At 35.9% G+C, this 24,714-nt stretch overlaps 3 protein-coding genes across 3 annotated transcripts; 1 reads left to right on the forward strand and 2 right to left on the reverse strand.

Moving 5' to 3' along the window:
- The first annotated feature begins 16,289 nt into the window (after positions 1-16,289).
- On the forward strand, positions 16,290-17,493 carry LOC111901556 (zinc finger protein 5). Its single transcript, XM_023897418.3, has 2 exons — positions 16,290-16,516; positions 16,615-17,493. The coding sequence occupies exon 2, from the start codon at positions 16,625-16,627 to the stop codon at positions 17,114-17,116; it is 492 nt and encodes a 163-aa protein (XP_023753186.1). The 5' UTR covers positions 16,290-16,516; positions 16,615-16,624; the 3' UTR covers positions 17,117-17,493.
- A 307-nt stretch (positions 17,494-17,800) lies between these two features.
- LOC111901555 (probable transcription factor At5g28040) lies at positions 17,801-19,421 on the reverse strand. The gene has a single exon (XM_023897417.3). It carries the CDS (start codon positions 19,251-19,253, stop codon positions 18,054-18,056), a length of 1,200 nt encoding a protein of 399 aa, XP_023753185.1. The 5' UTR covers positions 19,254-19,421; the 3' UTR covers positions 17,801-18,053.
- Positions 19,422-19,715: 294 nt separating this feature from the next.
- On the reverse strand, positions 19,716-22,447 carry LOC111901554 (putative kinase-like protein TMKL1). The gene is made up of 2 exons (XM_023897416.3): positions 20,958-22,447; positions 19,716-20,640 (listed from the first exon to the last, which is right to left on the reverse strand). The coding sequence occupies exons 1-2, from the start codon at positions 22,327-22,329 to the stop codon at positions 20,000-20,002; spliced, it is 2,013 nt and encodes a 670-aa protein (XP_023753184.1). The 5' UTR covers positions 22,330-22,447; the 3' UTR covers positions 19,716-19,999.
- Between the last annotated feature and the right edge of the window lie 2,267 nt (positions 22,448-24,714).

A 24,714-nucleotide genomic window follows, 5' to 3' on the forward strand; every position in this document is an offset into this window, starting at 1 on the left:
CTAGGCATTTCGAAATTCATGAAGTAGAAGGGATTGTATACCTCTTGTTGTTATGTTGTAATAACAACCTAAATCTTCAATCTTCTTGTCTTTGAAAGCAAGTACCACAAGTGTAGTACCTCTAATGGCTCACAAACACCAAGAGCAAATGGAGAGGCAAGAGAGAAAGAGGAGAGATGCAGAAAATCGTCTCTAGTAACTTCTAGGATTAAGTGGCCGATTTTCCTATGCCAAGGGGTCCTTATATAGGTGTAGGGATTAGGGTTTCAGTCCTTATCCTTATCTGATTGCTTGCCCACCAAGTAATCCAAATGATAACCCTAGAAACCTTATCATGGACAAATTCTAAGGCCTTATCCCCTTGAATTCGTCCACCCTATCATATAGGGCATCCTTTTCCCTACTTTGCAACTATCACACAATTACAGTTCAGTCCCCCTAGTTCAGTTAACTTCTTTTGATCACAAAATTAATTCTTAATTAATTCTTGACCAATGTTAACTAAAAAAATATGATTTCTCTTTTAATATATTATTCTTATAATATATTAATAAACCATAATAACCTCTTTCTATATTATTTCTCCAGTCAAGTTGCTTTGGTGAAGGCAACCCAAAAGGACCATGCACAACCGGGTCAAGTACTTACCAAATATGGTTACGGGCTTAGACACTAATCTAACAGATGAAACATGAAGAACACGAACATCACCGGTGGCGACTTTGTCTCTAACGAAAATGAAGATCAATCTCAATATGCTTGGTTCGTTGATGTTGAACCGGATTAGAATACATGAAGACCACACTGACATTATCACAATAAACTATGGTAGCTTTACGTGGTAAGTAGTGAACAGGATAGAAGATTATGACCCATAAACACACAAAACCCAAAGGTGGAGCAACGGGTGACTAGACAACCACACCAATTAGTATTAGAATAAGCAATAATGTCACGAGATGGAGAACTGGAAATCTGAAGACCATGATCGGTGGTTCCACGAATGTATCTCATAATACATTTGAGAGCAGTAAATTGTTGTTCTCTCATATCATGCATATGTAAACACACCTGCCAAACAACATATGTAAGATCAGGTCTGGTGAAGGTGAGATATTGAAGAGCACCTACAAGACTGCGATATAGAGTGGGATCAGCAACAGGAGGACCGGATCCATCAAAACATAGCAAACAAGTCTGTCGGTGTAGAGGTTGGTTTATAGTTTGTCATTGAGACACGATCAAGAATCTCACATGCATACTTGTGTTAAGATAGAATCATACCATGAGTGTTCCGGGTGGCAGAGATACCCAGAAAGTAGTGTAAATCTCCAAGGTATGACATGGTAAACTCGGAGCCAAGAAACGTAGTGATAGTGGATAATAGCTGAAGAGACGGGCCTGTGAGAATAATATCATCCACATATAACAACAAGTAAGTAATGTGGGCACCTTGATTGTAAATAATTTAAAGAAGAGTCACATTTGTCTCTAGTAAAACCAAGTCTCGTAATAAAGACAGTAAACTACTAAAACCATGCACACGGTGCCTGTTTGAGACCATAAAGAGACGTATGTAGTAGACAAACATGATGTGGTATGGAGGGATCCCGAAAGCCTGGAAGCTGATGCATATAAATTGTCTCCGGTAAGTGACCGTGAAGAAAAACATTATTCACATCCAACTGCCGAATAGGCCACTTATGAGTAACTGCAATGCTAAGAATGGTACAGATAGTGGCAGGTTTAACCACATGACTAAAAGTCTCATCACAGTCAATATTGGGTCTTTGGCTCCGACCGTTGGCAACAAGACGCGCTTTATAACGTGACAAAGAACCATCCGCATTAAGAATCTTCTTAAAGGGATAAATGCAGTTAATAACACTAGCATCTGATGGTCATGGTACAAGAACCCATGCGTTATTCGTGATAAGAGTAGATTATTCCTTTTTCATTGATTTTAGCTAATTAGGATCTTAGAAAGCCTGTAAATATGTCTGAAGCAAGGGAGAATAGGAATCAACGTGAAGATTTAAGCGTTGGGTTTTTCTGGAATACCACGTTTAGCATGGGTAAGACTCGGATGAGTGTAAACCATGAAAGATGGAGAAGACTCAGGGCAGCCAAGGACCGAGAGGGTAAGCCATCGGGCATATTAGGATTGACTGTCGTAGGGAGATTAGCGACCGACGATGCAACGGGATCGGAAGAGAGCGACTCGTGAGGAGTCTACTCCATGGGAGTCGACTTGTCAAGAGTATTGTCAGGTATAGAAGTATCCGACACGGAGGGGGGTGGTGTCGAGGTTGGGAGATGGGAGAAGATCATGCTTGAGAAACGAGTATGAAGGAGCACTTTTGGGGGGTCATGGACCCAAAAGGAAACACAGTCTCGTCAAAAATCACGTGTCTAGAAATGATAATTTGTTTTGTATGAAGGTTTAGACACTGATATCCTTTATGGTTTGAGGGATATCCAAGAAATATATATAGAGTAAAACGCGGAGATACTTTGTAGGGAGCAAAAGTGTGAGGAAAACAAAGGCAACCAAAAACACACAAATGATCATAAGTTGGAGGTTTGTTGTATAACTTTTGAAATGGGGGTATCTTTTTTAATGGTGGTGGTTAGAAGGATATTTAGGAGTTTTTCAGCCATTAGAAGGGCTTCAACCTAATATTCAGGAGGAAGACGAGCTTGAAGAAGAAGGGTACGAACAATATTGTTGATGGTGCGTAAGATGCATTCGAATTTACTGTTTTGTTGGGATGTGTGAGGACAAGAAAAAAGCATGTGAATGCCATTTGTATCACAAAGTTTTTGGAATTGTGTTATGGTATTCACCACCATTGTCGCATTGTATGGTTTTAATGTCAGTGTGAACTTGGTTAAGAACAATGGCACGGAAATGAACAAATTTAGAGAAGACCTCAGTTTGACACGTAAAGGGTACACCCATAGGTAATGCAAATAATCATCTAAAAATATGAAATAATATTTTATCCCATTAATACTAGTGTCCGAGGAAGTTCAAACATCGGAATGAACAAGCTCAAAAGGAGACATAGTAATGGAATTAGATAAGCTAAAAGTTAATTTGACATGTTTGCCTATTTGGCAAGATTCACACAAGTTTGACAATTTATTATTGGAACATGAAATAAAATGATTATCAACTAATTTCTTGAAAATTTGATAATTGGGATGACCAAGACGCTGATGCTAAACTTAAGGAGAAATGGAAGCAAACACTTGAGGTGTGGGTGTAGTGAGAGGGTAGAGATCCTCGGTACTGTTACATCGCATGAGAATTTGTTTGGTTTTAAGGTCCTTCAAAGAAAAACCAAAAGGATCAAACTCAATAGAAACTAAATTTTCACAAGTAAAAAGACGAAAAAAAAAATAGATTTTTAATAATTTGAGGACTAATATGGACGTTTTTAGAGTAAGATTACGATATGGATTAATATGTGAAAGAGTAGTGTTCCCCAATTTATTTATAGGAAGCGAAGAGTCGTCTCCAACTAAAAAAAAATTAGGAAACCAATTACTATCACAAATAGTAGAAAGTATACTTGCATTTGAATGAAGGTGTGAGGTGACCCCGGTATCTATATACCATCCCGTGTTGCCCGGATCTAAAGACGACATTGTATTGAAAATTTTTGGAAAAATTGTGGGCTGATCATACGCAAATGGTTGTTGTTGGGTTGCTTGTGGAGTGAAAAATACATGTTGGGTTGGGGTTGCACAGTAGGTGGCCCAAAAAAATAATGGGCTTGATTGGTAGCATTGTTAAGGCTGGGTGAAACATGTTGGGCTGATGAATTTGGACTAGGCAGAAGACCACGATAGTAATGTTGGGACGTCACAGTAGCGGGATTGATATGGTACCACCCATACGCCTAACCTAGCGAGTTTGCAAGGGACCGATAAGTCGGCAGTCCACGTCCCCGATTCCGACCACCTCTATTGTTGCCACGTGAAGAATTTCCCCCATGATAGGAGTGTTGGAACGTGCCATCTATTGCTAACACATGAGGAGAAGAATAATGATCAGTGTGAGAAGTCACAGAGTTCTTGTTGTGATCATGCAAGATTTCTTGTTCTTCCACATCAAGCATGGAGCGAGCCTTCACAAATGAGGGAAATGGCTTAGTATGACGGATGGTGATGGAAATATACGATAAATTAGAGGAAAATCCACTGACAAGATGAGGCACCAAGTTTCGATTAGTTACCGGGGTTTCAAGGTTCTCAATTTGATCAAGAATTTTCTTGATACGAGCACAGTACATGGAAACCGAAGAATCCCCCATAGTGATGTTGTGAAATTCAATCTCCAATTGATGAGTGTGGGATTCTTTTTTGTCACAAAAAAATGTTTCTAGGTTGTTTCAAAGACCATAGGTTGTCCCTTTTTTCTTTAATACCATTTGTAGAAGATATGTGGAGAGGGTGCTATAAATGCATGACTTGACAATGGAGTCATGACAAGTCCTCAGAAGAAGATGAAGGTTTTTCATTAGGAGGTTTTAGATGTTGATCAAGACTAAACCCTATACAATGGGTTTCGAATAGTTCTTGCCATAGATCACAATTCATTTGATCAAGACCCAAGACCAAAGGTACATCAAGATTAATGTTGTTTGAAGATGAACGTTTTTCAGTGGGTATGTGATCATCATTTCCCATCAAGAATGAGAAGGAGAACCGGGAAAAGACGAGATGGCAATGAGAAAAGATAATTGGACGGCAATCTAGGGTTTGGATACCTACTCTTCTGATACCATGCTAATTGGATATTTTTACCATGAACAATACTTTCATTCAATCAAGTATAACTAACACACAAGAGAAATACGGGTCGACTACATGGTTGGATACATGATAGGCTATGCTAAAGTATATGGACCACACTAAATGACTAAAACTAATACAGCATAATAATATAAATATACATAGTCTAACAATAAACTAGTGGCCGAATAAAGGATGACAAGGTAGTTGGTGGTTGGTGGTTGATGGCTGGTGGCTGGTGGCTAGTGGCTAGCAGTCGGAGGACCTGCAGGCTTTTAGCGTCGGAGAGAGACTGACACCAATGTTGGTGAGTGCTGACATTGGCAAGTCCATGAGGGACTTTTAGGTAGGGTCGGTGTTCACAAAAAACGAAGAATAACTTTGTAAATAACAAATATGAGAGAGAGAGAGAAGGAGAGAGAAAGAGTGAGTGAGTGAGGGAGGGGGGAGAGATTTAAAACATGAAACCGAGTATATGGGTTATTAAGTTGAAGATTAGATGGAACATTTCAACCACCTCATTTAATTAATTAGATTGATCTGTTTAAAAATGGATGAAAATCACTAATTTTGGGTGTTCGAATTGAACATTTCCTGGCTTTTGCCATCTTTAATTTACCAACAATTTGGATAACAAATTACATTTCTTAACTAGATGAGCCAATAAATTTACATTGTAATGTTATTCAAATCTGATAGTTTATTTTATTCCCTTCCTTTTTATATTTTATTTTAGTTTTTTAGCCTTTTTATTAGTATTGCATTGTATAGCTTGGATCGTATCGAATACTTTCTATTTTACATGAGGTGTTTTGCAGGCTTTTGGAGTCTCAATGCAGTTGCATTTTAGCTTGGAGATGGTATTGCGAAGAGTTATTGGGTTTATAGATCCATCAAATAAGAATTGGGCAAACAATGTTGAAGACTTGGATAAGGGGGCTTATGAAAATGGGTCATGGACTCTTGTTATTGGACTTGGGCTATCCATTTGAAGCATGAAGATGATTGGTTAAATTTGAATCAAATTAGGTGTAGAGGGGACCAAGGGAATCTTAAGTAGTGGGGTAGAGTAGTGGAGAAAAAGAGCCAATAGTGTTTCAACACCATTTGCGAGGGTAGGGGTCTCAGTCGCGCAAACGTGCGAGGGTACCCGCGCAACTGCACAATTTGGGGCATTTTGGTCATTTTGCTCATCATTTACCTTAGGAGGAGGGGGTTAGGTTTGGCAGCCACACTTTGATTTTTCCTCCATTGGAGCACCTCAGAGGCGTTTTTGGATGTCTAGGGCTACATTCTTCTTATGCTTCTAGTAATTGCTAGTTTCTTGATGCAAAAACACTTTGGTGATTATTCTCTTGTTGCCATGAGTGGCTAATCTCTTTATTTTGGTTGACTTGGGCAAAAACCCTTGGATATTTGTGGGTTTTGAAGGATACATGTTTGATTGTCATTATGTTATTGATCCTTAGTTCATAATTCTTATGCTTGTGTAATACTTTGATCATGAGCTTGGTATTTGAATGCACCAGTTGGTTTATTTCTTTGATTTTGCATTGAATCAATGAACTTTCTTAGAACAACGACTTTATGATGGTAGAAATCATCTCTAGCTTATGTATAATGACTATTTTATGGATCTGTAAGCATTGACATCATCCAGAAATTGGGGATTCCTTCACTCTTAAGGCTAATCAACTTTCATGGCTTCAATTGCTTCAATTGAATCCTTGATTTTGATTAATAAGGTATGTTGTGGGGTTCCCCAACTTTCATACTACCTTTGAGGAATCTTGGCATGTCATGTTTCATGATTTTTATAATCAATTTGGGATGAATGATAAGCTTACATATTGAATCCTAATGATAAACACACAACTGTTCATTGTGTAGAATTGACTTGGTTAACCGATTCTCTCCAATATTTGAGCATCTCACAATCTTTCTTAATTGAAAGTATTTTAGTTCTTCAAGTCTTTTAGTTTTCAAACAATCACAACCCCTCCTCTTTAGTTTAATTGTAGTTATTTAGCTTTTTTACACTAGTTCTATTGGATTGCATTGGTGGTTGAATACAACCATTTCCCCAACGATCGATACCCCTTTTTACCATTATATTATGTTTTATTTACAAGAAAAGGGTGTAATTTACTTGGTGGAGTTGACATACCACCAAGTTTTGGCGCCGTTACCGTGGAAATCCGTTATTATTATTTTATTATTTATGCCTAGGTCTATAAGAACTGGTGAACTACTCTATAAACCTAAGATTGAAAAAGAAGCAAAAAGATTGAAAAAGTTAGCCAAACAAGCAAAGAAAAAAACAACTCGTTCAAGCCTCTTCTTCTTCACTAGTCAACATAGAAGATCAAGTTCATAGTTCAAGTGATACCGACACCGAGCCAACTTCACCCATTATTGGTAATTTATTGGAGCACGTTAGGTTTGAAAACTACATAGCCATGAATCACACTCCTCCTCACAACCTCAACCCAAACCAAACCATCAAGATACCAATACCCCACCCTAATAACCACGACAACAAAAACATCAAGAACCACTCATAGATATGCCACTCTGGAATCAACCCCCTCCTCACACAAATCAACCCAATTATCAACAACCATAATACCAAAACCTCCAACAAAACAACCAACCTCGAAACAATGTTCTTCAAGTTCAACAACAACAAGCACATCAACCACAACAACCCATTTACCAACAACCTTAAATGTACCAATACCCAATGTACCTACAATAACAACCTCTCTATAACTAATATCTAAAATACCAACCTTATCCACCACACATGTTCAATCAACAACAATATCCATACCAACCATACCAATAACCGTCCAATCACATGCAACAAAATCCCAATAACCCCGATCCACCTCCCCCCCCCCCCCCCCACACAAGAGATGACACTTTGACAAATTATGGAAACAGTAAACCACCATGGGATATTGGGATTGAATTAAAGTCAAGTTTCATAAATCAACTCTCTAAGTTCCATGGTTTGGATAGAGAATATCCTTAAAGGCATTTGAAGTCCTTTCATATGATATGTGTTAGTATGTTTCCTGAGCATGTGACATTGGATGATTTCAAGTTAACCGCCTTCCCACTCACCTTGGAAGATAAAGCTAGAGAGTGGTTGTTCAACTTACCACCAGGATCTATTCATACATGGGAGGAGTTACTCAAAGTATTCAATAACAACTTTTATCCCACCTCTCAAATATCAAGTCAAAGGATTGGCATTTTGGGGATTCATAAAGGGGAGAATGAGAGTTTTCATGATTTTTAGGAGCAATTCACCAACTTGTGCACAAGTTTTCCTCAACAAAATACACCCGAAAAATCACTTCTTCAACAATTTTATGAGGGTATGAATGAAAAAGATAGAAGGATTATTTGTTATTCAATTGGTGGTGACATATTCAGCAAGACACCTCAAGAGATAAGATCACTTTTTGGTACCATTTCTGAAAATCAAAGAAACTTTGAGCCTCGAAATGACATGAAGAGAAGTTCCCCACAAGTTGTTGGTGAAGTTAGCAACAATCAACACTTGGAATCAAAACTCTTGGATTTGACTAATGTGTTGATTCATATGGTGGTGGGAAGTGGTTAACGATTGATGGTTTGTGGCCTTTGTGCCATGGCAGGGCATTATACGGATAAGTCACACTTAGAAGTGAACCAAAAGATGTTAATGAAATGGGTGGATATCAAGGTCAACCAAGATCCATGGGTTTTCAAAATACCTACAATTCCAATTAGAGGAATACCCTAATCAACCTATACCCACAAAAGCAAAACCCACCACATACTTTGATGTAACCTCAATATCCACATTATCTATCCCAAAAACCTCCATATCTATAACATGATCAACCATAATATACACAACAAACATCTCACCCCCCTCCAATTTACCAACAACCTCAACAACAAGGCCAATCAAGTGGTAACAATCAAATAATCCTTCAAGAACTTGTTACTTCTCTTGCTCAAAGCAAAACACAATTTCAACAAGAGACAAAGAACACCTTTTCCAACATTCAAGCAGAAATTGGAGACCTAGCTACCACTCTCGACAAGATGGAACAACAGGGTAAACTTCCATCTCAAACCGAAAAGAATCCGGATGTGAGTGCAATAACCTTGAAAATTAGGAAAAAACTTGGAGAAAGTAACCTCAAAAGAGCTTCAAGAGAAGAGGAATATGAAATTGTTGTTGAGACTAACAAGGAGGTAGTTCCTCCAAAGGAACCGATTATGCCAAAGATTGATCAAACTGAATCATCCAACAAGCCTATCAAGCCATTGGTCATACCGCCACCTTTCCCCTCCCAGCTAGCCGTCTCAAAGAAAAAGGAGGAAGAGAAAGAATTCTTGGAAACTTTCTGCAAGGTTTAAATCAACATTCCACTATTGTATGTCATTAAACAAAGATATGCCAAATTTATCAAGGACTTATGCACCAACAAGAGGAAATTCAAGGTGAACGAAAATATTCAATTCATTGCAAATGTGTTTGCGGTTATCCAAATGAAGTTACCTCTCAAATGCAAGGATCCGGGAATGTTTGTTATCCCTTATACTGTTAGTGATTCTCATGTTGAAAGTGTCATGCTAGACCTTGGAGCCTTAATTAAATGTGATGTCGTATTCGGTTTTTCAATTTCTCAATGTTGGACCTTTGGAAGAAATCAGAGTAATCATCCAATTAGTGGACAAGTCAAGCATGTTTCCAATAGGAGTGTTAGAGGATGTGCTACTACAACTAAATCAACTTATCTTTCCTACTGATTTCTATGTCATTAATCTTGAAGAAAAGACTCCTTCCAAATCATATAATATCCTCCTTGGAAGAACTTTCATAAATACCGCTCACACGATAATTGATGTCCATAAAGGAAATATCACTATGTAGTTTAATAGAGAAACCATTGACTTAAACATCTTTGAAGCAATGAGGTACCCTAGCAACATTTCTCCATTGTAACGGGTTGATGTGATTGATCCAATAACCCAAGAAGTGTTTGATTTATCTCATGGGGATATTTTAAAGATGGTACTCAACATGAGCCTTGATTATGAGAGTCTGAAGGAAAAGTTTGACATGTACACATTGGGATCCGAAGTTGAAGAAATTGAGAAGACTTTAGAAGTCAATAAGTCAACAAACAAAGATGTCTCTCAAGGTGCTTTATCTCATTCTCTAAAAAAGATACCCCCTCCCACAATCCACCCACCCACACTTGAATTGAAGTCTTACCTAGCCACTTGAAGTATGCTTATCTAGGTAAAAACGAGACTCTTCCGGTGATCACGTGACATCCCTAGTTTTACGGTTATTTTAAAATGTTTTATTTATGCTTATTTAAAACAATTTTTATTGTGGAATTGGCCCTAAAATATCACTGACATGATATAATATCAAAATCAAGGCATTTCAAAAGATTCTATATTTTTTAAAAGTCTGGGATGTCATAAATGATACAAAACATAAGTTTAATTACCAAATAATATAATTAATATGTTTAATTACCAAACAATTAACCCAATTACCCATCCCCGTTTTCCTTTATTCTTCCTTAAGGATCTATCCTAAGGGTCATCATAGTCATCATTGGTTACAGTACTTGTTATAGGGATTTCTCATAAATATGTCTCAGTAGGTTTTCTTTCTGTTTTCATTCCTAAGGATCTGTCCTAAGGATCATCTTAATCATCGTTGTTGATAGTACTTTTATAGGGATTTCTCCATAATATGTTTCAGTAGGTTAGAGTACATCAAATGGCTACGAAGTCCATCGTTGCATGTGTTCCATGAGACGGTCATGAAGAGTCTGGTGGTCATCACCTATACTTTGTTAGGTGACTACATCATTGGTACACTAGTACCATTCCTACTTTGTTGTCATGCTAGTATTATTTCTATATCATTAGTACACAAGTACCATGGCATCCTATCTTTCATTTTACTACGACATCTTTCACAACCCTTCATTACCCAATGTATAATATTTATAAAAATAAATATATGGTATAAATCATATAAACTTATCTTTATAACAATTCATCTAACTCATAACATTTTTGCACATAAACACATATAACAATGAATTAATTAGATGTTTCGTATCTATGTGTAAGATGAAAGTAACTATGCACTCACTTGTTAAAGCAATGACTTGAGATTCGGACAGCGCTTCGCTCTAGCACTAGGCTTTTCCTTAAATGTGACCTAGTATAGTTATCACTAAGTCTTAGTATAATATTCTTAGCAATGAATAAAAGTCAAGATTCCTCAACAAACCCATTATGTACCGATCTATATCTAATAATGAACAACCAGGTAAGATCATATAGGAGGTAGGGTCCGTTTGGTATATAGAGTATACTATTTGGAAATCTCACTTTAAACACCTCACTAAATCTAGCCTAAACATCACCCCCTAAGTAGATCGATCAGTATAACGACATGGAACTACTGATAAATCTTATTTATAGGTTCATAATAACAACTTGTGATTATAAATATAAATTACACTAAAAAGACTATAGTGCAGCTTAACTTATAGATGGAATTCCTTGTATTGGACAAATGGGACATGTTTTGAGCGTCACATACCACTTTGAGACTACTTGTGTGGGGATCCGATACAAGTAGCTTAACTTGATCTAGATGCGGATGGAAGTGGTTAGTCAGGACGATGTGCGTAAGAAAATATTAGCCCAATAAGGTATTTGAAGACATTGAAGAATCACATCTTGGTTTTGCGAGGAATACCCCTTAGTACTCCCGAGTTTTGCCCGAACCTTGTTTACTTAGATTATCACCACCTTTGTAAGATAGGTAAATTTTTCTATGGGTCTAGAATAGATAGTTAGATAGGTTTTGTTCATCTCATCGTACATTGATGAACTTTTATATGGGTCCCTCAATTCACATTTTTGGGACCAATTTTTTCAGTAACACCAATTTTTTGAGTCATATCCCACCCTTTTAGTAAATCTTGATACATTGTCAATGATTATTAAGTGTTAATGTTAGCCTGTATCTATTATTCCTTTGTCACATTATTGGAGTCCTATGTTATATGGTGAAATTCCTTAGACCTTCCAAGAAGAAAGACAAGAAGAAAACATACAAAAAATGAAGAAAATTTGAAAAGAAAAGACAAAAGGAGACAATAAAGGAAGATTCAAGAAATGCAACAAAGAAAAAAACAAAGAGAAAAGAAACAAAAACAAAGAAGAAAAATGAAGAAAAAGAACAACACAAAAAGAAAAAAAATCAAAGTTCAAGCATTCTCTCCTAAAAATATCAAGAGAGAGAGAGAGAGGAGAGAAATAAGAAGACAGAAGATTGAGAAGCTAAGAGTTTGAAGACCGAATAACAGAAGTTCAAGAATGAAGATTTAGAATGTAAAGGATAGTACAATGGAGAAACCCCCGAAATTGGATGTTTGACTGGAGGCCATGCTACAAAACCCTATTCCGTTATGATACACTTAGTCTAACCAATGTAGGAATCATCGTGTATGAATAGGCGCCTTTCCTTTATGCATTATAGTATGCATTGTTGTATAGTGCCCCCGTTGGGCGCATCCACCTGTTTCCTTTGTCTCATACACTCTACTGGCTGCCACCTTCAAACAGTATCTATTCGCCCTTCAAGTTGTTCAATGATGTGGCTTATGGCTCTAAAGTGGGGAACATTTGGAAGATGCGTAGGGTCCATACACAAGTGATTCTGACCATGTTGACTAATGTACCAAGTTCTATGGTATCTTTCTTTTTCCTTTTTAGCTTAGCTCATCCCGAGTTCATTTTAGTCTTGTTCTTACTTGAGGACAAGTAAGGTCTAAGCTTGGGTGATTTGATAGTTTATTTTTTTCCTTTTTTTATAGTTTCTTTTAGTTTTTTAGCCCTTTTTATCATTGTATATTCTATCTCATTCTATATCTTGGATCATATCAGGTACTTTCTATTTTGCGTGAGGTGTTTTGCAGGCTTTTGGAGTCTCAATGCGGTTATATTTTAGCTTGGAGATAGGCTTAGTGGGCTTGAGAAGAGTTATTGGGCTTTATGGATCCATCAAAGAAGAATTAGGCTTAAAATGTTGAAGACCTAGATGAAGTGGGCTTATGAAGACTCTTGTTATTAGGCTTGGGCTATCCATTTGAAGCTTGAAGATGAATGGTTAAATTTGAATCAAGTGAGGTGTGTAGGGGACCAAAGGAATCTTGAGTAGTGGAGAAAAAGAGCCAATAGTGTTTCAACCCCATTTGTGAGGGTGGGGCCTTAATCGCGCAAACTTGCGAGGGTACCCGTGCAACTGCACACTTTGGGGAATTTTGGTCATTTTGCTCATCATTTACCTTTAGGGGGTAGGCTTAGCAGCCACACTTCGATTTTTCCACCATTGGAGCACCTTGTAGGTGTTTTTGGAGTTTTAGAGCTAAATTCTTCCCATCCTTCTAGTAATTGCTAGTTTCTTGATGCAAAAACACTTTGGTGATTGTTTTCTTGTTGCCATGAGTGGCTAATCTCTTTATTTTTGTTGACTTGGACTAAAACCCTTGGATATTTATGGGTTTTGAAGGATTCATGTTTGATTGTCATTTATCTTATGTTATTGATCCTTAGTTCATAATTCTTATGCTTGTTTAATACTTTGATCATGAGCTTGGTATTTGAATGAGCAATTGGTGGTTTATTTCTTTGATTTAACATTGAATCATTGAATTTGCATAGAACAATGGCTTTATGATGGTAGAAATCATGTCTAGCTTATGGATCATGACTCATTTATGGATGTGTAAGCATTGACATCCTCTAGAAACTGAGGATTCCTTCATTCTTAATCCTAATCAATTTTCTTGGGTTCAATTACTTCAAAATTGAAACATTGAATTTGATTAAGAAGGTGTATTGTGGGCTTCCCCAACCTCCATACTACATTTGAGGAATCTTGGCATATCATGCTTCATGATTGCTATAACCAATTTGGGTTGAATGAATGTTATTGAATTCTAATGTTAAACACACAAATGTTCATTGTGTTGAATTGCCTTGGTTGACCAATTCTCTCCAATATTTGAGCATCTCGTCATCTTCCTTAATTGCAAATATTTTACTCCTTCAAGTCTTTTAGTTTTCAAACAATCACAACCCCCCTTAGTTTAATTGTAGTTAGGTAGTTTTATTACACTAGTTCTATTGGATTGCATTGGTGATTGAATACAACCATTTCGCCGATGATCGATACCCCCTTTTTACCATTATATTACGTATTATTTGCAAGCAAACAGTGGAATTTGTTTGGTGGACTTGACATCCCACCAAAATCTCCTTTACTTGTTGACATGTTAACATGGAGGGAACGCAAAATAATCGGTTTATGGAGAAAAAACATGATTTAAGTAGAAATCAGTTTATGTATAATCAAAGTTTATTAGAGCCAAACCGATTGGTTGGAATCAAAGTAATTGTTGGAACTAGTTTGGATTTGGTTTGGGTGGAATAGTCGTTGGAAGGCCATTTTATGATTTATTCATTTTTTGCTAAACTAACATATAGTTGTTAGTTACCGTTTTATGGTGAAAACAACATTTTAGCCCCTTGTTTGTTAGTATAAATAGGTATTGGAGTTTCCTTGATGGGATCCTTGTCGTTGCAGTGTGGAATTACACATTTGATCCAAGGTTCAAACCTTGACATGTCAAATAGTATTAGTGTTTCTTGATTTACCTGTCGCATGATAGGCCTTGGGACGGGTTTAGCAAGGGTGGTAAAGATAGTGAGGTTTTGCTTACTTTTCTTTGCAAGCAATGACATCCTAATAGCGCTGGAGATTTATCAACCAACTTAATAGTAGTAAAAATTTGTGCTACAAAACGAAACCCAAACCAAGTCAACCATTGTTGACCATATACCTAAACCGTTTTCAAAGCCGGTTTCAGAATTTATTATGTGTACCTCTACTCAACATAGAGTGACCATAGATTGAATTTTCCCGTCATCAAGCGACTAGAATAGTACATTGTAGTGTAATCATCTACTAGTATTTAGCAAAAAGAAAACATAACTGGTAACCTAAAATGACAATCAAATAATACTTTGTTGTACTACCAATCATTTAATCCTTGAAAAGCCTTCAAACGAAATAACTGAGATTCAACTACACAATGGAATCAACCCATAGCAGAAGAAAAAATAAATGTACAACTTGTTTTATAAAATGAAGCTGCTGAAAACATGATATGTTTTTTTTATATTTATTTATTATAAAGATAAAGATAAATGAGGGAGAGAGGGGATAAAAAGTAAGGGAAGCAATTGCATTGCATGAGAACAGGAAATGAAGGGGGCGGCAGAACAGGGCAGGGAGCCAATAGATTGAATAAAAGTTGGGGAACCAGTTGCATGAAACCCCAGTGGGGTAGGTGTCGTTTTGCAGACTCATCTCATCTCATCTCCCATAACTTAAACACATCGTATAAAAATCAGCCATACATAATCTATTAAAAAAAAATCAAACCAATAATTAAATACACAAAAATATTTTTAAAATAACAAAATTAATAGGATCAGAAACAGTGTAATCATAATTGTTATGTTGCAATAAAACTCCATATGGAATGGTCCGCATGTAGTGTCGTGCATACTGCATACAATCACAGGTGGGCCTTGAACAGACTTAAAATAATAAAATATCTCTTTATGTTACAAATAATAAATATTCACTCACACATTATATTTTTTTTTCCATTTTTTATTTGACGTAAAATGATTGAACCATATTTACAAAATTAATTATCAACAAACATACTTAAAATTTAGTTCTTGTGTTGTTGTATCCATTTTCCCTCTTGAAACCCAATGTAGGAAAGAGAAATACATCCTTGTATGAAAATGAAAATTTGCATTAAAGTTTATGATTTTGGCCATTTCTGATTATTACAATATATATATATATATATATATATATATATATATATATATATATATATATATATATATATATATATATATATATATATATATATATATATATATATATATATATATATATATATATATATTCTGATTTTTTACATAATAAAGGGTGATTATAAAGATTAGGACAAGTGAGTAAAGTTTCAAGATTTGGTTCTCAAATTTTGAGAGATTTGTTTAATTATATCTGGACAATTTTACACAGAGAGATTGCAATTTGCAGTTGCAGGCAACAACACAAGTGAAACAATGAAGTGTAAAAAACGCCTGCAAAAGAAAAGCCCAAGTGCCCATTAAACCCCATAAACTGTCAGAAACTTTTTAGTGAATAAAGAAGGAAGACATTAGATTCCATTTCCCAATCCTCTCTCTCTCTTCTCTCTCTCTTTATATAAATAAATTAATATATATAATTATAAATATAAATATAAATGTTTAGGTTGCAGCATGCAGAAACGTATTGGTGCACACTTACTCACCTATCCCTCTCTTATCTCTTCTGTTCCCAAGCCCATACAATACACCCCCTCTTTCTCTCTGCTACTCCATCTCTTTCTGACTATATACATTAACACTTCACCTTCACATTTTCCAATCACCATAAACAAACTACTTTCTGAACTCTTTCTTCTTCATCTTCTAAACTGTTATCTTTTTGGTTCCATTCATCACATTCACACTTCTTTTTTTCATCAAGGTCAAATCTTTTATTCCTTTTATTATATGGGTTTTGCTTGAAATACTGAATTCTGCATAACCCATGTTTTTCTTTTTTGATTTTTTTGATTTCAACAGGTGAAAGAATATGGAAGGTGGAAATGTTGAATCGAATAATGGAGAACTTAAAAGTACTATCAAGTCATTTCCATGTCAATTTTGTTCAAGAAAGTTTTACAGTTCTCAAGCTTTAGGGGGGCATCAAAATGCTCACAAGAAAGAGAGAACAGCAGCAAGAAAGGCTAAAAGGGCAGCTAATGTCCAATGCAATTACTCTGCTTCTTTGCTTCCACAACCTCCATTACTATTTGCTCCCTCAAATCAGATTGGGATTCTTAATCCATCTCTTTATATTACTGCTCATGCAGCTAATATTTGTCAGTTTCAAAGTCAACAGTTTGGATCTGATAATCTTATGTACTACAGAGCCAACTACATTAATCAGAATCCTTATTATCAGTTTGATCAAGAAGATGAACATCAGCAAAGTTTCTTGAATTCACCAGAAAAGATGTTTGTGATGAATGAGAGTAATAAGGATAAAGATGGTCAAAAGCTTGATCTTTCACTCCATTTATGATATGAATTGAGTGTAAGTTTCCTAGATAGGAAAGAACTAAGAAGATGAAGTGATGGTTGATTTTATGTTGTAGAAAGAGAACAGGGCAAAAAACGAAGAAGCTTTTTTTTAGATCTTTTCCACTTTTGGCAAGTTTTGGGATTTCAGTTTTCTTGGAATAAGGAATGAGAGGAAATGCCATATATGGTGGCTTTTGGGGGGGAAACAAACATGTAGTTAGAGATAGTGTTATGAGGAAACATGTTTGCTTTTTGGAGAATAATTTGAGACATTTCATTTTATCATGTTACATATAGTACAATGTCAATTGGCATACATGTTGGACACTTTGGGAAAGTGACAAAGAACATAAATTCTTTGTTTTTCATGGTTTTTTCTAGCACCTTGACTTCATCATGATATATATTTAAGTTATTGTGTGACTGTATACGCACACAATCACTTATAAAATGTATGAAATTGGTATATGAAAAACATGTGTTTCACTTTTACAGCATGTACATTGGATAATTGCTACTGAAAATTTGGGTAGTGACCATTTCAGGTCTTTTTTCACATAATTAAAACACATGAGTTCTGATCCAAAAACATGACTGTAATTGTAAAAGATCAATGTCAGTGTTCAGTTGACTTAGGTCACATATGCCTCTAAACAGTTTAGAAGGTTTTCTCATGCTAACTCTGTGTTCAATCTCCTTTACTTTGTTGTTTTCTATTGATTACACAACACAAGAACTAAAAGGCTAAACATTTAAACTAACATTATTTAACAACAAAGATTGTAAGGAAAGAAGATAGACACTAAACATATATAAGAATAGCCGACTTGAGTAGGCACCTTCTTTATATGACCATGAAACTAATTAACCTTAAAACAAGAAAATAAATATGAACTCTAAAAAGCACTCACTGGTAGGTATTTAAAAGGTTCAGACTCTCATGAACTCCCCATTGACCTAAGCTCCTCCAACCTTGACTTTATTTGGTCCTGCATCAATTCTAATCTCTTTGAATAAACCTCCAATTCTAATATATGTTGCTTCCTCCATTTGTCATCAGTCATATCCCCAATGGGGAAATTCATTGACCCACCAAAATTATTCATGTTCATCCCTCCTAATCCGATCCCCCTTGAACTTGCACAAGCCCCATTAGGAGAATTGTTAACCAATTCCTTGAACAATGGCAATAAACAACTCTTCACGGTTTCTTCAACCAGATTAGAGACTGCAGGATTCTGAGGATTTGAAGCTCCCACCCCCACAGGTTGGCCATAATGTTGCTGCTGATTGGAATTCTCTTCAATTTTAACTGCAGTCGACTTTGATCGCTTTCTTGGTCTTGGTACCTTCTTCTCAGAGCTATTTGGATCAGCAATGTCGTTAGCATTATTCTCATTCAAATTGAATATGAGGTTAGGATTATGAGGTTCATCATCGTCAATTCCTCCACCATCAGCAGTGGCGGGGATGAAGACGGGAGTAGCTGCGGCACCATTCCAGATCTTGCACGACAGGTCAAAAGTAGCCTGGTCGTGAGGGCTTTTGAATACGTACTCTTTGCCGATACTGATCTTACCGAGGACATTCCGATACTTCTTTTTCAATCTTCTAAGCTTCTCAACCAATTGATTTTTGTTGAAATCCAGCTGCAATTTACCTTTGATCTGATCATAAAATGCCGCCGTATCGTGATGGTGATGAGACGAATTATTAGTCCCTCGTTGCGTAGTGTAATCAAGGAACCCCTGCAAGAGCTCAATTTCATCCTCATCGGTCCATAGACGCTGAAACAACCGTCGGGAATCGTCTAAAGGCATAGGCTTTTTCACTTCCACAATGGCGTCCGATCGAACAATCGAAGTCGTGGTAGTTGTAGCTGTTGTAGGAGTAGCGTCAACAGTTGTGGGGACGCTCGGAATACCAGCGACAGCGATCGTGACTTCTCCGGCAGCTGACGACATAGAATCGTCTTCTTCTTCGTCATCCTCTTCATCGTCGATCATGTCAACATCGTCCTCCTCAACGTGTTGATTCTGTAAAGTATGGTCTTCTTCTTCGCTTTCTTCATCATCTTCTTCGTCGAGATCTTCTTCGCCGTACACGGCTGTGATATGATCTTCCTCGTCGGATCCCATCGCGATCAGTGGTGGTCGTCGTCTTTGAGTACGTGGGTGCGGGTGGGTGGTGCAGGGTAGCCTAACTAGGGTTCGGTAACCTAACAAAGAGGCTCAGGTGGTTGGTGACTTGTGTGGGCTGTGGCGAGCCAGTACGGACTACGGAGCACCCAAATTAGTGGGCCACGCTTCCAGTTCGGGCATACAATCGGCCCATATATAAATTGGGATTGGTTTAATCTATTATCAATTTTTGTTTTTGTTTTCTTTAAAACGAAAATTGTCACCATTTCTTCCCAATTCTTTTCTTTTATTTCTTTTTTCTTATTTTGCTCTCTAGAGTGAGAACAAAAAGTTACCGAATTAAATTTTATTACTTAAAGTAAATATCTTTCTCTATGTTCATTAAAATTCTACGATCTTGATAAATATATCCGGTGCAAATTACAATAAAACCCATTTTCGAGAATACAATCGAGCAAAGACTAAAATGACCACCATAATCCTGTTCACCAGGGCGAAGAAAGTCTTCTTACAGTCATTTTAAATTTCTTTAATAATACAAATCATAAAGCTACTCCTTTTAACCAAGTATTGCTACATTCTTGATGCATACAACTATCACAAATATCAAATAAACTAAACTTAAAAGCTATCTAATAAAAAAAAAACCCCAGTGCATCAATACGCCAAAAACCATCTTTGTTTAAATAATCTTATCACATTTTGCAATCAGACGGCTTACATCCATCGAACCCATAAACAGATTAAAAAGGTGTACCAATTTCGCTTCTGGTTTCAGCCGGACTATACAAAGCCGAACGGTTTCTCGGTCTATTCTCCTCAAGCTGCTTCACCACTTCATCCATTGATGGTCTAACCGATGCAACCGGTGCACAGCACCCCATGGCTAACTTCAACGCCTGAACCACACCATCTTCCATTGGACTCCTGATCCCTTTCAAAACCTCAATATCAAAAACCTCCATTGTTGTCTCCTCCAAAACCGCCACCTTCACCACCGCCGGCAAATCAACAAACCCATCCCGCCCGCCACTCTTCCCGGGCTTCTTCCCCAACAAAATCTCCAACAACAAAATCCCAAAAGCATAAACATCCGTTCTTGAATTGCAATTTTTCATCTTTTGAAGCTCCGGAGCCTTGTAGCCATCACTTTTAGCCGATGCGATGATTTCATCGGCTACAGCCGGGACCATGAGCTTGTGGAGCCCGAAATCGGTGAGCCGAGCCACGAAAAAATCATCCACCAATACGTTTCTTGACCGCACGTTGCCATGTGTAACGGGTGTCTCGATGGTCGAGTGCAGATGTGCGAGCCCTTTGGCTATTGCTAACGCGATCTTGTGTCTCCGAGCCCAGTTCAACACCGGCTTCCCGGGCCGTGATTCTGGAGAAAACAATAACATACTTACATTTCTTTACCCATAATAATAGCAATTTACTTACATTTTGTTACCAATAATAGCAATATGTACTAACATTATACTACATACACATGATTTAAGTAGCTATCACCCGATACACACGTTGTTAGAATATAATGTATAGTCACACTACTTAGCATTTGAAAATTATCGTGCATGATTTAGGCAATTATCACCCTATATATGCATCATAAAGGACATTAGTGAACGCAAACTAGTTATATCATGAATGATCTAAATAACAAACATATTAAATTTGTAAGAGTGAGGATATGCTTACCATGTAAGAGCTCATGAAGCGTCCTATTTGAAAGATAATCATAAATCAATAACTTCTCCCCTCTCTTTCCTTGATAAAAAGCTCTCAAGGGAATCAAATTATCATGCCTGATTCTTCCCAACTGCTTAATCGCAGGCAAACATAAACCACCATCTTTACAACTTCCTTCCCTCAATAACCTCAAAGCAATCGTCCCACCATCTGCTAGTTTTGCCTTGTAGATCGTGCCATAACTTGTCTTCTCCATAACTTGACCAGTAGCATTCAATACATCTTCCAGTGTCAAATGCTCACCACCCTGAAATAAAATCAATTTGCCTTCACCACTACCATCGCCATTTTCATCATCTTCACCATCATCGTATTCTTCATCTTCTTCATCGAAAGTCTTCTTTTTTCTCCCCTGTGAATACCCAATCAACAGTGAAGCAAAAACAACCATTCCAGTCATTAAACCAATCACAAGTCCAGCAACTGCACCAGAACTTAAACCTCCAGAGGTCTGTTTACATCTCTTTAATGGCGGACCACATAAGTTAGCATCGTTCCCTTCGAATGAATCCACCCCAAATTTTAATTGACCAAAATTAGGCAAAACCCCAGAGAAATTATTGTAGGAGAGATTCAACTTCTCTAAACTTAAAATAGCTAACTCATCTGGGATTTTACCAGAAAAATTATTACTGCTAAGATCAAGCTCTCGAAGCCCTTTAAACCCAGGTATAAATCCTGGAAAAATTCCTGAAAATTTATTCTGCCCAACATCAAAATACAGTAAAGTGCTGCAAGTGGCATTCGGTAATGCGGGTTCTGGGATTGACCCGGATAATAAATTACCATGAAGCCGAAGAGAAATGAGTCGATCACAGAGGTTCCAGATGGACGCAGGAACCGACCCGGTTAACAAATTATTGCCTAGATCAATGTCTGATAATGAAGAACTGTACCCTATTTCAAGAGGTATGGAACCCGAAATGGAGTTAACGGACAGGTACAGACTCTGAAGAGTCGAAAGTTCTCCAAGCTCCGGCGGAAGTGTGCCGGAGAGGTTGGCCGAAGGTAGTTGAAGGGAACGGAGATGAAGAGATGGGTCTTTCGAGAGCGAAATATTCGACCATTGAGGTGATGAGATATCTGTACATGTTAATGGAGATCCATCAGTGAAAACCCATTTCAGTCCTCGCCATTGACAGAGCGGAACGGAAGTATTCCACGAATTCAACAATAAATTCTCCGTTTCTCCTTGGATTGACGGTTTGATTCTTTTGAGAAGCAGGTCTACATCTGTTGAAATGGCTAAAGTAAAAAAGAAGAAGAAGAAGGAGAAGATTGGAGATATGAAAAGGGATGAAACTGAAACCGAAACCGCCATGGATGGAAGCTTGGTGGAGAGAGAAAGAGGTTTTAGAGAAAGAGAGAGAGTGTGAGTGTGTGTAGAGTGTAGAGTGTTTGTGGGAATATGTGAATTGTTGTAGGGAAAGCTGACGGAGTGTTGACTGGTAGTGATTTTGTTCCCACTTTAACATATTTGAAAACGTTAAGCATGATATTATGTTTCTTTGATGCTCCACCGTTGGATGATGATCCGACAGTGGAAAACAGGAGGATGTAAACCTGAAAAGTAGCTAATTGACTAATTCTTTAAGCGAATCACGACTTCATTTAATCCATCATTTTGGAAGCCGTTATAATCGGGCTGTAAATGGAACATAGCATTACAACATCAATAAAAGTTGTGTTTAATTGTCGCGGAGAAATAAAATGGAGCATTTTTTTGTGAAATAGGAAATAACAATTTTTATTAAATTTTTAGTGGCCAACAAACCAAAAATATTTCATATAAAAATAGCAATATTTGTTTTTTTTTTCGTCCCACAATATCATATAACAATATTTGTTTTATTTTTATTTCCACAAGATCATATTTCAAAGGTGTACTTTTGGATTAAGTTTTAAACTTATTATACACTGATCTATTTTTTCTATAAATTAAACCCTTAATTAGTTTTTTTAGGGTTTTTAACTTTCTTTACAAGTTTTTAAAAACTTTTTTACAACTTTTTGTTTATTTTTTTAAATATTTTTTATAAAATATATTTATAACATTTTAAACTTGTTTTAAGACTTTTTTTTAAAAAAAAATTGTACAGTTTCATATAACTTTTTTACTTATCTTCTTTTACATCTTTTTTTAACGTAAGTAATTCTAATGTTGTAAAAAAAATATTTAAAATAATTTTATAAACAATTGTAAAAAAAAGATAGAAAATTCTTTAAAAAATGTAAAAATTCTAAGAAGTTGTAAAAGTTCAAAAAGAAGTTAAAAATTTTGTAAAACAAGTCTTAAAAGAATATAAGGAAAATTTTTTAAAAAATAATAATTAATTTCCAGATGCATTTATAAAAAAAAACAGATCATATTATAACAAAATTGAAAGTGTAAACCAATTTTGTAAAAAAGTTAAAACTTATACTAAAGGTTTGAAATTGAAATATGAGCTCTAACACTTTATATAACATATGTAAATAGAAAATAAAAATAAAGAAAAAATGAAATTAGTTATATTTTTATATAATATTTTACTATGAGATTTGAAGTTAAGTTAAAAAATAAGTAGGAACTGAAATTGTAAAGAAGTTATTCCATTATCTATAGTAAAAACAAATAATTTTGATAATACATATTCCTCATTATTTATACTTACAAAATTATTTATACTTACAAAAGAAGATGAAATGTGTTATGTCATGAATATATTTTATAATGGTGCATAATTATACTTATAAAACTCATAATAATGTTTGTCATAATGCACACTAGCGATGGAGAGATATGAAAGAATATGGGGAATCTAAAACTCATTCACTAAATAATATTGCATTACACTTCCCTTTGAACAACGATTGTATCATATCTCGTTAAAACTTTAATAGCTAAAACATCATAGGAAAAACTTTTATTAAGAAAAAAAAATATACATGATTAATAATAGACAGTGGAAATAATTACCTTATAAAAAACATTGCTAAGAAAATCCAATGGAAAAAACTTAATTAAAAAAAAGTACAATATGTATCAAACTCCTCCTGATGGACACGTCACTTGATTTCCGCGAAGCACCGCATACCACTGTTTTGTACCATATTTTCCAATTTATATGTAGGAAGTGTTTTAGTGAATAAATCTGCCAAGTTATTACTTGATTGAATTTTTTGGATGTTGATCTCACTCTCCTTTTGAAGATCGTTGGTGAAAAAGAAATTGGGTGATATATGTTGGGCTAATGTCATAAAAACCCTCAAGTTTTTAGGGTTTTGTCGGTTTTGCCCAAAGTTGAATTTTATGTCCGTTTTTACCCTAACATTTTCCAAAAAATGTTCAGTTTTACCATTTTACCGGTGATAACAGGTTACCATTATATTAACTTCGCAAAAAAACCCCTTAAGTTTACAATTTTTTTACGTTTTTACTCTTAAGTTTATAATTTTTTAACACTTTTACCATATGTATTTTTTTTTCATATTATACGTATTCAAGCAGAAAAATCATATTTATAAACGAAAAAAATTTAATTAAATACCGTATTTACATTTTTTAATGTTAATTCTTGGATAAACCATTTAAGATGCAAAAAAACAAATTAATATGTTTTTAGAACTACAAATACGTATTTTTATGTATTTAAAAATATGCATATCAATAAAAAAAACTTGTTCATTTATAAACATGTTTATTCAAGTATATACATATATTTTT

The sequence above is a fragment of the Lactuca sativa genome, chromosome 5 (genome assembly GCF_002870075.4).
Source record: "Lactuca sativa cultivar Salinas chromosome 5, Lsat_Salinas_v11, whole genome shotgun sequence".
In the NCBI taxonomy this organism is placed as follows: Eukaryota; Viridiplantae; Streptophyta; class Magnoliopsida; order Asterales; family Asteraceae; genus Lactuca; species Lactuca sativa.